This window comes from Taudactylus pleione, unplaced genomic scaffold (assembly GCF_031769625.1).
Source record: "Taudactylus pleione unplaced genomic scaffold, aTauple2 ptg000201l, whole genome shotgun sequence".
NCBI lineage: Eukaryota > Metazoa > Chordata > Amphibia > Anura > Myobatrachidae > Taudactylus > Taudactylus pleione.
Genome location: NW_028284603.1, coordinates 62808490 through 62823228, shown reverse-complemented (window position 1 = coordinate 62823228; position 14739 = coordinate 62808490). Strand labels below are relative to the sequence as shown.

Sequence of the window (14739 nt, the reverse complement as noted above, 5' to 3'; positions counted from 1 at the left end):
CTCGTTATTCTTATGCTTAAATATGTTCCATAACAAAAGCACATGGCATATTCTAATTAGAATGAGCTCTTATCTAATATCATTTAGGCTGACATCTGGTACAAGATACTAACAGATTCTATATCAAATGGAGTATGTTCTTGTCTTGTAGTGTTCTGTAGAGAGCACCATCTATAAACTGTAGAACTATTTTGTGGGCAGATCCTGTAATAATGATTTCAGCTTATCAGTTTTCTAGGAACCCATTGCCATCATTGCAGCTTATTATGGACAAATGAGACCCGGTTACTGGTGATTTTACAGATTGCATTTTCGGTGATGTCACTGGCTTTAATAAACAGATGTAATTATTTTTTTATAATATATATATATATATATATATATATATATATATATTAGTGGGCTCTCTAAATAGCTGCCTCCATTTTCTTTAGGTAACAGGTGCTCTCTTATGAGTAGATGTACTATGCATGGTTTATTTTAGAAAGTAAAATAAAAGATGGTCTGTAAAATACGTTGTTAGAATGTCTGGCAACAGTCATTAACAGGCTGAATATAGCAAGATTTGTGTATTTCTTTATTGATCCCATTCTTTCAAACAATCTTCCAGTTTTCTGCAGTTCTATGAAAACAAAGTTGTAATAAAATCTCTCTAATATAAAGTCGTACCCTTTCACAAATAAAACACAGTGTTATTTGCTAACAGGCTTCAAATGACACACAGCAACTAGACCTTTCTATTCATTGTCAATCTTTCACTTGATGTATCAATGTTACTTTTGCTTCTGCTGCTGCAAAATTGCACTTTATTAGTTTAAAAGAAAAACGATCTACCATAGTGGTTTATGTAACAAGAAGTTTGGTGCAGACATTGCTTTCATTTGTCTAAAGTGAATGAGGCTGCCCAAAGCGTATGTCCAAATGATTGGTAAGTGTTGTGGCTTTTATAGATTTATGCCATGTTATTAAATAAGCCTCTATGTTAATTAGCTGAAAATCATACCTAGAACTAAAACAATACATTTCAGACATTACAAATAAAGACAGACAGTCAGGGGTGCAACAACTTATTTGGAATGTATAATCAATGGAAAATAAAACAGTACATTAATAAAAAAAATGGTGGGTCTGTCTGACCTGTTCACATTTATGGCTTATTATTAAAAAGCTCCATAGAAAGCATTTATTTTTGCAAGATAGTAATGGTGTTCCCATTCCAGTACTCCTGCCTACACCAGTAGCTGTTTCAGGGCTCATAGCATGGAATGGTAAGGGCTTGCATATGAAGGTTGTTGATGTTACTGGTCCAATCTGCTTATCAAAAACTGCCATCTGGAGGAGATTACATTCAAATACAAAGCTTTGAGCCCCGAAGCATGCTGGTCTGGTCAGGCATGAGTTTCTTCCAGATCGTGGGAGCCCCAGTATGGCAACCTAGCTAGCTAGTGGTTTTGGGAGGAGGAATCGGGAGGGGGCTTATAGCAAAAATAAACAGTTCCAAGGAGAAAGGTGTCTTTTTTTTTTTATAAAGGAAACAAACAAGTATGGCTCAGATAATGTCAGTATCTCATGTAGACCTTTTATACTATTGATGACCCTGTATGCTTCTGCACAGCATCTGTAAAGTAGTTATCCATGGAATGTGGTCATCATGCCCTTGCAGAGCAGATAGCATTGATTCAGATTTGCAACACAAGTCCTGCAGCAGATATATTGTCTCCTCCACCTGCCGTTTGGAAAACTTCAGTACAAACCAAGACAGGTGCTAGACAGATCTCATAAGTCTCCTCTTCCCAGCAGGACACAGGGCGACTTTCCTTGAAAGGTATCCTCTGACTGCCCACTTCTCTACTGACTGAGAAAGAGTCGTCCATGATTAGTTTGGCCTTACGGGTGTCAATCCGAGCAGAGCCACACACGTGCCTGTTGGCTGTGAGTGATGCCTTAGCAGTAGCAGACATTGTGTTCTTCCATATAGATCCTTTGGTCACCATCATGGCTTGAAATGCCAAAGTGTGGACATGTAACCTGGTCAGTTGTCTCTGACCCTCTTTGAGTTCTTGGGATCTGAGCAGCTTATAAAGCTCACGCATTTGGTCAAGAATGGAGGCCACTCGAGGGTAAGGGTCTGATAAGACTGTGATGTTTCCTCCTTTAATTAGACTTAGCAAATTGGGAAGCTCCTGTTCATTCATGCCTAAGGAATCAGCGTAAGGTATGACGTATTCTAGCAAGTCCTTCATCAGGCTCTGCTCCACAAAAGAGGCCATTTCAAAGTGGGAGCCAATATCATTATCCATAGACACCATCATTTCTTGAAGCACCTTCAACCTGGCTTCACGCTGACCTGTATAAATCATCACATAGAAATTATAATCAGAATATCCTGAGTGTTTGAATTATACATTTCCTGAAAGTACATAAAAAAAAACATTTTACATTTTGTAGCCATGAGGTGGTTAAAACGGTTTCAAATTACAGCTCAAAGAACGGTATTACTTTAAATCCATTAACTTATTACAGTATTCACTCAACATTACACTTTCCTATTCCATGCTCTAAAAACAAGGTTAGTAAGCATAATTCACCATACTTAAGTTATCTGTAATGTAGTAATAAGTACATACTAGCTCACTGTGCAGTTCTTCAGCCATTTCATCTATATTGTCACTAAGGCGCCAGAAATATATTCACTACGTTCTACAGATGAAGGTTTCCATTTTGGATGCATTTTCATGTATAAACTTGTGTTTCTGAAGTATTATCTATACTGTAAAAGCTGTGGTCAATATTTATATATTTACATGCAAAAATAAATTCACTGTTAATAAACTAAATATATAATTTTTAATTTCCTTCCAAAAACTCCATATAATTTGTTGTTTATTTTCTTTTTACTTTAAAGAAGCCTTATTACAGCCAACAAGAAACTGACAATTTTTCATCACAGGGTCATAAGAGAGAGTGCCAGAGGCAGGATCCCAGGAAGGTAACAGGGTACCGAGACACTAGGAACAGAATCTGAAGAGGCGACAGAGTGGCGTGCAGTTGTAGGCCTTTAGAGTTCCAGCCCAGAATTGTCAATCATTCCTAACAGGGAGGTAGTCGGTATCCCAACAGTCTAGATGACTGTGGTTAGAATCCCGACAGCAGACAGAATCCCAGGTCCAGAATCCCGACCGTAAGAATTAGAGTTAGGGGGAGGGATAGGTTTAGGGTTAGGCTGCGGGAAGGGGGGTTGAGGGATAGGGTTAGGCTGCGGGAAGGGGGGTTGAGGGATAGGCCGCGGGGGGGGGGGGGGGGGAGGGTTAGGGTACTTACCTGCACGCGTCAGGATTCTGATTGTCAGGATGCCGATATCTGTATTCTGACCGCTGGTATCCCGACCGCCGGGATCCCATACCCAACCCTTCCTTTCATGCTGGCGTTACAAGGACGAATTAGGTAGAAAATGAATGCAACTGGTTTAACTCTGTCATTGTGACAGGGGTAACGACAGCAGTGAATGCACAGGAAGAGGCATGGTGAAGATTTAGGCTTTTTCTGTGTAAATTCCAAGGTCGGTTTAAGCCTTGAAGGACTCATCTGCTCAGAATACTGCTGCATGGCAGTATCACAGGGCTCCATGGGGCCACAACCTTCATGTTCAGCTGCAAAAGTATGGAGTTAGGCACTAAGACCCAGAAAGAATACTGGGTGCATACATCAAGCATTACAGAAACGGCCAGACCTGATATTTCCAGGTTTCATCCTCATCCTGTCTGAAATTATGATTTTATGAAGCAATTAGTTAACAGGCATGGCATGGCATAGCGTGGGAATACACTTTATATTATAATAAGATCATGAGCTTAAAACACATTAGAGACTTAAATAATTGGTGGCAGGTATACGTACCTGAGCTCTGTGTAAGAATGAATAATCACTTGTGGCTTACCATGGCTCTTATACTGTCATTAAAGTTATTGACCTCACCTGGCTTGAAGGGGAAACTATCCATCATTTGTAACCCTCCAATCACAAGAAGATCTGGCTCAAAGCTTTCCAGCTGCGATTTAAAATCTTCCAGAGAGTCAATCATGGGATTGTGCATATCACTGTGCACGATGTATCTGAAAAAAATAGATGTTAACAGGTCTATTTATGAATTATATAGCATTAGAATAGAAACCTAGTACACCACATTGGCCGAATGGTATGAGGCCACAGGCTGTAATGTGTGCGGCTCTGCAAATTCGTCCATCTCTGAATCAGGCCCAATAACAAGCAGAGGAAAAGATGATCAGAGTTAGACGTTGACCACTATCACCCTGCACACCCACACTAACAGGCCCCAGTGGAAGGTGGAATAAATTTATACACTTGGCCCAAACGAGTAACAGCCAAATCTCATCCAATTCTAGGTGATCCCGATATTCAGGTTGAGCAGCAAGATCAGAACGTATCTGGCCAGCTTGAGCTGTATGAACTGAAAAGATAGGTTCCCAGTAGTCTGTCCATTGGCAAGTAAGGAACCACACTCTGCCATAGCACAGTCAATCAGCTGTCACCTGTGCATCTATATGCACCAACAACCACTTTACATGCTTTTTAATTGGAGAGCCTACAAAGTTTTGAGTCTCATTTATCCAGCACTGTCGCTAGCTAATGATATCTCTCTGACCTCCATGCCAATTTCACCTTAGCCTATGTACCTCATAATACATAGTTAAAATTAGAGATCTACTTTACTGTAGCTATGACCAAATGTGAGTTAACAATCACCCTCTCTGAGTCACTTTGGTCTGCTAGAGACAGTATTGAGTAACTGGGCCTGACCAGCATTCTGCAAATAACCTGCCTTAAACATTATGGGATATAAATTCCTTAATGAACTTGAAGCTCTGGTTCTCAAAAGATACTGCTGGTAGGTACTGGCTTTGAGTGCAACTTCTCCTAGAATCAACCTCCTTTTTACTGGTCAAAATGTCATATTTCCCTATCAAAATGTGCTCTTACAATGCTGTGGAAGATACATAACATGAGAAGCTAACAAATCTAAATTAAGAAAGAAAAAGTGGAAACACTTCAATAGAAAACCAGCCGCTTAGACAGATGGCTCCCCAACCTGCCGCACCACCTCCACCAAGTAAGAGGTATGGACACCGTGCACTGCTGGGAGCCCAGTGCAGGTACAGAACAATTTCCTGGCACAAACATAGCGAGTAATGTTGGTTTAATTACTATAGGGTACAATATTGGCATAATCAGTAGTTTAGTGCCGATATATTATTTGAGGTCACTGCTGGACATAATGTGTGAGTGGTAAATTTGGGAATGGTAAATTGACACTGGGGAAAAAGTTGTGATAACTTCAGCCTGGGCTCCAATATGTGTTGACCTGCACAGATAGCAAAATTTCAAGGTCACCCCCCACCGCCGTTATTAGACTGATTATTTGATTTCTAAGATATTTAGTGTGTGGATTGTGTTATTTGTATGGAAAATAAAAATTCTATAATTACTGATGCTTTCTTGCTGGAGAATAAAGACAAAACAAAATAATATAAAACAATAAAAAAAAATGACTACCACACTATTATTTAATATGCCTAGCAACATACTATAACAAATGGAAAACCTTCTCCCTAGATCTGGGATTACAGTCACCTGTTGGCTCGACGCGAGACGTGACTTCCCCACTTGGACCCTGTTGAATATTCCATAATGAGATGAATGTCAGCATCCGTTACAGGCTCACCAGCAACTGCAAAGGATCATGCACATAAATACAGAGAATAACTCCATAAAAAGTAACAATAATAGAAAAAGTTTTACATTCATAAAAAAATCTATAGAACACATAGAAAAAAGAAAAAAACAAAATCACTATAGATTTGTAAGTTTGTTAAACCATAAATTTACACAACTACTGACAACCATGGAAGAAATAGTATTACAATTGTGTTTGCTTGAAGTATACTGTTTCCACTGGTCACTATTGCACTTGTGAAAACATTGCTTTTACTCTTGAAGCATATTAGTTAGATAAGTTTCTCCTAAATGTTAGTGAGTGTATAGACATATTCTGAGTCTATTATTTTTTTATGGCAAGAAAATAATATCTTATTATAGTTGCTAAGGCACTAGGGGTTTGTTGACTCATGTCGGGACCCATTGGGGTACCTGTATGTGCTGGAGTGTAATTGTAGCTGGATGGCTTAATTATGCTATTCCTCATGCAGCCCACTAGGAGCAGCAGAGGAGTAATGTTGCAGAGTAATTAGCATGATAGTTTGTGGCTGTAGCAAAAAGTAGGATAAAAACTTTTTTTGGCAGCACGAGCGTGGGACCTACACAATATTAGGCAGGTGGTTTTAAAATTATAGCTGTTTGGTGGATATAGTTAATTGTTTAATAAAATTGATTGGCCTTTTCAATTATGAGCGGTGTGTTCACTACTCGTATTTAAGATAAGTTCTCAATAAAAAACTAAGGGCCTGATTCAGAGCCGTTCGCTATTTGCGGTCGTTCGTTCAAAAAGAAGGGGTGGTTATTCAAATGATCCGTTCGCAAATTGCAGTCTGTTCACACCTCTAAGTCTGAACGAGCGAGCAAAACATACGCTCGTTTATTTGATAAAAACGCCCCCTGGCCGCACGCACCATACGTCATGTCCGCTATTTATTAGATTAATCGAGTACATCGTACAGCGTATGAACTGCTCGCTATTCTTGTGGTTGGTGTTTTCAACCGCTATTTTGCGAGCAGTTCTGAGTTAAAAAAAACCAAGTGACGTGGTCAATTACGCTGCTTTGTTAATTATGCACTCCCTTAAAACGCCCGTTTTGACCTTTAAGCACGCCTGCGTTCGGATCTCCACTCCCCGTTTTCAAGCACCTTCCCCTGTTACCACCCACATACGCCTCATTCTGTCACTCAAAATAGCAGGCCCTCGCTATATTGCGTACCAACGATTTTCGGCCGCACTGACTGGTTCGCGCATGCGTACTAAAAACCGTACGCATGCGCGGATGTGCGAACATCGCTCGGAACGAGCGTACTGCCGCTAGCGAGTGGCTCTGAATGAGGGCCTAAATTTGTTTTGCATTTGGTGCAGTTTTTGGAGCTTTCGATGATAACACATATTACAGTACTGAAGACTTCCAGTAATGCACACAAAGTACTGTACCTGGGTAAAATGTGCTAGAAAGGGATGATATTTTTATTAATAAACAAAAAAAAAAAAGTGTTTGAAAATGAGGCAATGGTTAGTTATTAAAATGCCATATAGTACATAATAATGCCAATATTTTACCACAATAATTTATTAAACATTTTTTGTTTAAAAAAATTAAATACTATTCATTTGCAACACGAAGACGGCACTATAGCAGCTAATGTAGAACATCCATGTTCTTAGCTGTTACAGCATGACAAAAGCAAAGAAAAATTAAAAATAAATAGTGATGCAATCATTTATTCTGTAATGTAGCTCTGCATCCACAACAGAGGAAACACTGCATTTTGGAATCTACTAAATCTACAATCTGCCTGTTACTTATATTACCAGGCATCAGGTACTGATTACAACACTAAAGTTCCATTAACCATGTTTTGTGCTGCTCTAGACATTGGCTTAACAATCATCATGAGATCTCACCTGTTATGCGGTCAGACAACACACTAAGTTCCTCCTGACTCAAACGACCCCCAAGCAGAACTTCACATCCTTCGGCAGCTAAGCGGTTGGCCATGACTGGAGCATTCCCACCCAAGGCCCAACGCATTTCAGAGAGTCTTTTAGAGGCACCTACAAGCTTCCTAAACAAGGTTTCATTGGATACATATCTTCTGTAAAAGAAACCAAAAACATAAAATATAAGAAAACGGGTAAATGTAAAGCAGCCCGTACACGGTACGTTTTTTTGCACGATGTGTGCGATTTTGATCGATCATAACAATCGTGCACATCGTGTGTTGTTTATGTAGGTTTACGATGCCGATGCGTGTCCCCGCTGTCGTAGAGCTGGATCGTAGATCTTACGGCAAAACCATAAGATTGGGACCTATCATGTACAATGTGATACATATGCATATTGGGATCGTATGATCGTAACGATTAATCGTACACCATTTGACCACATCGTATGGAGAATTCAAGGGAAATCGTACAATACATCGTGACGTTTCTTAATCGCACTGTGTATGGCCGCCATTAGACTTTACTCGAAAAATATCTAATATTTCTTTTAGCAGCCGCTAAATTGTCTAATGAACCTGAACAAAAGCATTCACATTAAATTGTCTACATAGTCTTTACGGAAAAGGGGATGGTCTTCCATTAGGATTGCAGAGCCAACTTGTGACAATATATCTCTTCTTTTAGTTTTATCAATCATCACACTCATTTATTTAAAATACAAAAAAAAAATAGAAGAGTCTAATTTATGGAGTGTCGTTACTAGAAAATAACTTTAGCTCTGTAATTGTCATTTATTAATTATATCAAGGCTGTAGTGGTATTAGCCATCTGCTGTCTAATGTCTTCCCTACAACTGGTCAAAGAGTACGGTTGCTGGCAAAAAAAAGTTAATGTCATGCATTAGCGCAGGGATGGGAAACCTCAGGCCCAGGGGCTGTATAAGGCCTGCGGAATCATTTGTTCTGGCCCTCTGAGCTTATCTGCTAGCCTCATCTGGGTAGCAGGGTGCCTAGAATGGCACCCTGCAGCCAGAATCTATGCAGCAATGCTGCCTGGAGCATCCTTAGGATGCTTCAGACGGTCACAAGCAATGCCCTTACAGCTCCCCAGAGCATCCTCAGGATGCTCTGGGCATTGCTGTAATCACTTGCGATTGTGGCCCTGCCCCATCTGACATCACACGGAGGGGGCGTAGCCTGAACCTGGCCCACAATATCCAAATGGCCCTCGGGAGAAAGGTTCCCCACCCCTGCATTGGATTAATAAAAGTCTTACTCTGAAGCTGCACCTGGTGGAAAAAAGTAGGCAAAGCTCTCTGCCAGCTGCGTCTCCGTCTCGATAAAGTTGTGGTGGACTGGATTGTAACTGGGCTCTATGGCTGCTTCCTGCATCAATGCCACCCCATCGACTATTATATCGAGGCATCCTCCAAAGCCTGTGCAAGACAGCAAGGAGAAGCTGATCAGTTGTGTCTCCTGTTACTTCTCTCATGTGGGGTTCTCCCCAAACCATTGTGGTGAATGAGAGGTGTTTACAGAGACATGCATGAGGGCAGTAGTTTCAGTACCTGTTGCCTTTGCAGAAACACATAGAAAGATTAATAGCTGGGTACACACCTAAAGATTTTCTGTCCAACCATCCAACTAGTTGATTGGTTGGAATGAAAATCTGGTAAGGTGTGAAACCAAATGACAATCAGCAATTTGCTCCCAAACGCCGGAAAATGGACAAAAACTGTTGTTTGAACAAATTGTTTAGATCAAACATTTATCAAACTTGTCTGACGGCCATTTTCATCTGTTTTCTGGCATTTAGGAGCAAATTGCTGATCATCATTTACTCCCATACCTTACCAGATTTTCATTCCAACCAGCCAACTAGTTGGATGGTTGGACAGGAAATCATAACAGTGACGTAACAATGCTCACTTTAACTTCTGTTTCATGTTATTGTAGGTTATTTATTTGCATCATGATTCCTTCATTGCATAGCACAAAGGAATATGTTGGCACTTTAAAAATAAAGGATGAATAATAATTTTGTCTGGTTAGCAAAGCATGCTGGCACTTTTAGTTATACCACAACCAGATAATCACAGGTTTCATACCGTTGTTCGTGAATGAGTATTTATTGTCAACAAAACAAGTAACCCCTAACCAAGTCACAGACAATGGGCTAGAACCCATCAATGGTTCAGTCTGTGAGGCAGTGAAGCTGTAATTGGCAAATTCATATAAACATCATGTGCCAGGTCAATAACATTTGCTCCCAAGCTCACAAAACCCTGCTTGACTGGATTTTCAAGCTCAAGCTATAGATGTTTAATCACTGTTTACACAGATCTCAGAGACGTTGTGCTACCTCAGCACTATTACTGTGTGAAATGCCGTTAGCAATATCGCTTTCACGAATGGTGACCTCTGCCCTTCATATGCCATAACCCAATCTGTTGTATTACTACCAGGGACGTGCAGTCAGGATAGGCAGAGCCTCCCCTGTTATACTGCTGAGATTTAATATAACAAGGATTAGAATAATACAAAGAAAATATTTATAACTTATAAACATCTTTGTTGATTGTAATCATTTTATAGTTAACACTCACTAGCTTCGTGGTGCTCCATGGGATTGCAGGGAGATGAGAGATGAGGCAGCAACAGCTCAGCCTCGCTTCTGTATAGTCAGACACTGCTTGCAGAGCTGGGGGCGGGACCACACCACGGGCAAAAAATAAGCCACACAGAAAGAGAGCTAACAGAGGCATGCCTCTGAGTATGGGGAGAGTGCTTTGAGCACTGATGGACACCTTGGCTGTGTCATGTGACCAGGAAGTGCACTGCAGTGTTTAGAGATCATAGCTGACACACTGATGCAGGTAGAAGAATCTATGGACACTGAAGCTTAGTGTAGTGAGGGGAGAGTTACAGTGAGTAGGGGGTGAGACAGGCTCCAAGCACCCAGACCTATCTCCATGTGTGCCTATCCAGCCATTGACCTCACCGCACGTCACTGTATTCTACATGCCTACTATTAATTGATGTTACATTGATGTTTATTTCACATTCTTTCCTGTGTAAAACTTCATCAAAACTAAAAAAGGCTATATGCCAATAGAAGGGGGGTAAAAAGCAAAGCTATTTTCACAGCATACAACCTCAAAATGTAGCCTTTATTCAAATCCACATTTTCCAATGATGCACTTGTATTAGTACTAGAGATCATCATGTGCAATTGGTAGCATGCAGATATGTGACCACAAATATCACCTGGTTACAGAAAAAAGGTTGAATTCAGTCACCACGATCTATATTGAATACCGACAAATAAACTCAATGCAATCATTTAGTCTTAATGGATAGTTTTGCAAGTAAATCAGCGAAAGTGTAGTTCCTAACAAAACACACAGGAGCCAGTCCAGAGTTGCACTCAAGTAGAACGCAATTGCACATGCATGCATGGAACGGAATCCGGATTTGCACATATCCATCCATTCACTTGTGCAAACAGTCATCATTACCAGGGTGCATTTGCACCAGCCCTATAAGTTAGACAGATGTCTGTGTTCACCAAACCCTGCATAGTCAGCCTACACATCCTTAATAAACTTAGCCTATACGTGAATCTCCTGTGGCCCCACACATACATCCCTCCAGCTGCAAGTGGCGTTGCAGCTGATATGCGTATGGCTCTGGAATCACCAGTAGAAGCAAGATCCATTCACAAAATGGACTTGAATTAATCGATCCCAATTTGAGCAAACCACTCTGAATGTTGCTTTTGAGATCATTTTCCACAGTGTCTGCAAGCCTCTGCTGTTTAGATGAGGAGCAGTAGAAACTGCAGGATAGTCCTAAACAATGGAATAATAGGCATACTGTATTTTACAGCTCTCTTGCTATTTTCACCCCAGCTCACCTGAACAGTTTGGTGTGATTATGGGGTCTATTTACTAAGCCTTGGGTGAAGACAAAGTGAATGGATAAAGTCCCAACCAATCAGCTCCTGTCATTTTTCAAACACAGCCTGTGACATGGCAGTTAGGAGCTAATTGGTTGGGACTTTATCTCCATCCAAGGCATAGTAAATAGACCCCTATGTCCTCTTCTGTTTGAAGCACCATGTGAGCAAATTCTAACAAGTGCTTGTCTGAAAGAGACCTTAAAATGGGTACACATTAGATGATATGTCACATGCACACACATAAACACTAGGGTAAATTTTGTTGGGAGCCAACTAACCTGCCAGTATATTTTTGGAGTGCGGGAGGAAACCCATGCAAGCACAGGGAGAATATACAAACTCCACACAGTTAAGGCTGTAGTGGGAATCGAACCCATGACCTCAGTGTCCGCAGTAATGCTAACCACTACACCATCGGTGCTGACCGTATGACCCAGTCAGTTAAACCTTTTAAGGGTTCTAAAGATGTTTTATTAGTAGTCCCAGCTGCATTCCCATTCAAATAGTCTGATTACTGATACATCTTGATAACCCATTGTTATAGTTACGATTGACCTAGATTATTGCAGGAGTGCTGTGTGTCTGGATTACAAATTGACAGTTTCTTTCACCTCACCTTCAATTGTTTGTGCGGGCCACAAGGCTAGCGAATAATAGGTACTTGCCAAGTAGTAAGTTGTGAAGTCATTCAGAATTACACTTGCAGCTCTCTCGGGCAAAACTGAAGTTCGCATCCCTCAAAAATTACATTGAAAATGACAGACATACGCTGAACACTACTTAGGTGACCTGTGGCACACTTTCTCAACCAACTGTTTCATGATCAATTATTATTTTCAAAAGAAAAATGGCTATCAATAACTAGATCCAGTCAACTACACATAGAAATCATTCACAAAATGACAATAATACAGTATGTCCCAAATGAACAAGACACAGTTGCCAACAACATGCTGAGCTGGCAAACATGTGCCACGTGATAACATCTTGGTGGACCTTGGAGCAGTACAATCTCCAGGTCATGTTTTGATTACGGTTTTTGCCTTAAATAAATAATCAACTTTAGAACCTGCAAAATGATAGAAAGAAAGAATTGCAATGAAGAGGCTGCTAGAATGAATGTTAGCGTGGTCTCGGATTTGGTCCAGGGATACATTTCTAGAATTCGGGATTATACCTGAAAATGTAGAATAGTTAGCAATTATGTTTTGCAATTATTATGTTATTCAGCAGGTACAGTAAATGAGGCCCGTCAGTGCATGGTATACTTTTGCAAATTAAGTTATAAAGGTTTTATCTGTGAACTATTCTACAATCATCAGCCCTGGCGGGAGACTTTTTTTTTAATCAAAGATGATGTTTATAATTCTGAAATAGTTTAGGACTCTAGGGGGGTACATTTACTAAAGTGAGAGTTTTTAGAAGTGAGTTTTAAAAGTGATGTTGCCCATAGCAACCAGATTCTAGCTATTATCTTCTATAAGGTGCTAGTTAATTGTTAAGTAGAATCTGATTGGTTGCTATGGGCAACATCACTTTTAAAACTCACTTCTAAAAGCTCTCACTTTAATAAATTTGCCCCTAGTCATCATACTTACAATAAGAGTTTACAACAGTGGTCACAGACCAGCTACATAAGAATCTAATTTACATACCAATTGCTATACGAGGTGGTCGATCTGCATCCAATCCAACTTTTTGCTCAGCTCGAAGCAGCGATGATAGCACTGTATCCAACCGGTCCTTCAGGTGGTCCTCCTTCACATTGCGGAACCAGTAGGCAGCCAACAAGGCCAGCAAGGATAGGAGTGGGAGACACAAGAGCTTGGGGGCAGCCATGGAATGACAGAAAGCAATCTACCCACAGGACTTAAACACCAAATGGGCTACTTGCCCCTACTACCTGTTTCTGTGTGGCCACAAAGCAGAGCCCCTATATTGCCCTGAGACCAACCCACCTGCTCTGGCCCTTTCCAGATGAACCACAGTAAGGGTCATTCACCTCCCAGTGATACCCCACATACACCCAGAGGCACAGTGCAATTAGTTTTCCATGCTAAATATTGTGACACAGCACTAGTTACATGTATGTTACACACAGAGCATCTGCAGACATACTATCCCCACACAGCAGTTGGCTAATTACTTGCTCCTGTCATAAATCGTTGGTAAAATAACTGCCTGTAATTCCCAGGTAACAGCAGCAGCCTCCCCCCCTCACTCACACAGACAGCCCAGTGATGCTGCTGCTTTCCTTGTACGGGCCTCTCTTCCTCTGAGCCTGGTAGGAGGAGGAGTGCACTACACATACACAATTACACACACACGGAAGCAGCAGCACCGTCCCGGGCTTATGCCTCCATCCTATAGAAAATAAACAACAGTTGGGTGTGTACACCTCCAGCTGATCATGGTAGGGGGTGGTGTCTGCAGTGCTGAGCTGGGTGTGCACTGTGCTGTGTGAATGGCATCTCCCGGCCCATCTCTCTGTCTGTGCATTGTCACCCGAGCCTGCCCATCTTTCCTGTAACAGGGGGAGGATGGGGATTTCTCTAACTCTAAATGCTTGCTACTGTGCAGACAGAACTGGCAATGTCTTCTATAGGGTTTTGCAGCAATAGGGCTAGGGGGCATTTTTGCAGCTAACATTGGCTGGCAGGCAGCCCTCTAAAATGGGTGTGGTGTGGGTAAAAGCCGGATCATACCGGATCCATGCAAAGTATATTCATAAAGCTGAATCCATCCTACATATTTTGGAAAAGTCTGATCCAATTGAAAAAGACATGTAGTATATAGGATAGATCCGGCTTTTCTGATTGTGTTTTTTAATTTTCTGGGTCTGCTTTGGCAGCAGTGGATGTGCATTTATAGTGGATCTGACTTTTCCTATATATTTAGTATGGATCCAGTTTTTTCAATATACTTAGTATGGATCCTGCTTTTCCCCTCTTCCCTCTAAATTCATAACAAGCCAGATATAATTGCATGCAGAAATGAACTACTAGTCCCAGAATGCCCTGCCAGACAGATGCTGGAGTACAGGTTGTAATATGACACTGTAAGTTGTTGCATTGCATTTTCATGTATTATCTTTA

The 14739-nt window shown here is 40.9% G+C and overlaps 1 protein-coding gene across 2 annotated transcripts; it reads right to left on the bottom strand.

The window, feature by feature from the left end:
• Window positions 1-562: 562 nt before the first annotated feature.
• On the bottom strand, window positions 563-14173 carry LOC148518665 (ADP-dependent glucokinase-like). 2 transcript variants are annotated; one of them, XM_088477652.1, is made up of 6 exons: window positions 13300-14173; window positions 8960-9119; window positions 7643-7833; window positions 5650-5746; window positions 3976-4112; window positions 563-2347 (listed from the first exon to the last, which is right to left on the bottom strand). In XM_088477652.1, the coding sequence occupies exons 1-6, from the start codon at window positions 13481-13483 to the stop codon at window positions 1680-1682; spliced, it is 1437 nt and encodes a 478-aa protein (XP_088333778.1). In that variant the 5' UTR covers window positions 13484-14173; the 3' UTR covers window positions 563-1679. The 2 variants fall into 2 exon arrangements, with proteins under 2 accessions (XP_088333778.1, XP_088333779.1); XM_088477653.1 differs by having other exon boundaries at window positions 8973-9119; window positions 13300-13387.
• Between the last annotated feature and the right edge of the window lie 566 nt (window positions 14174-14739).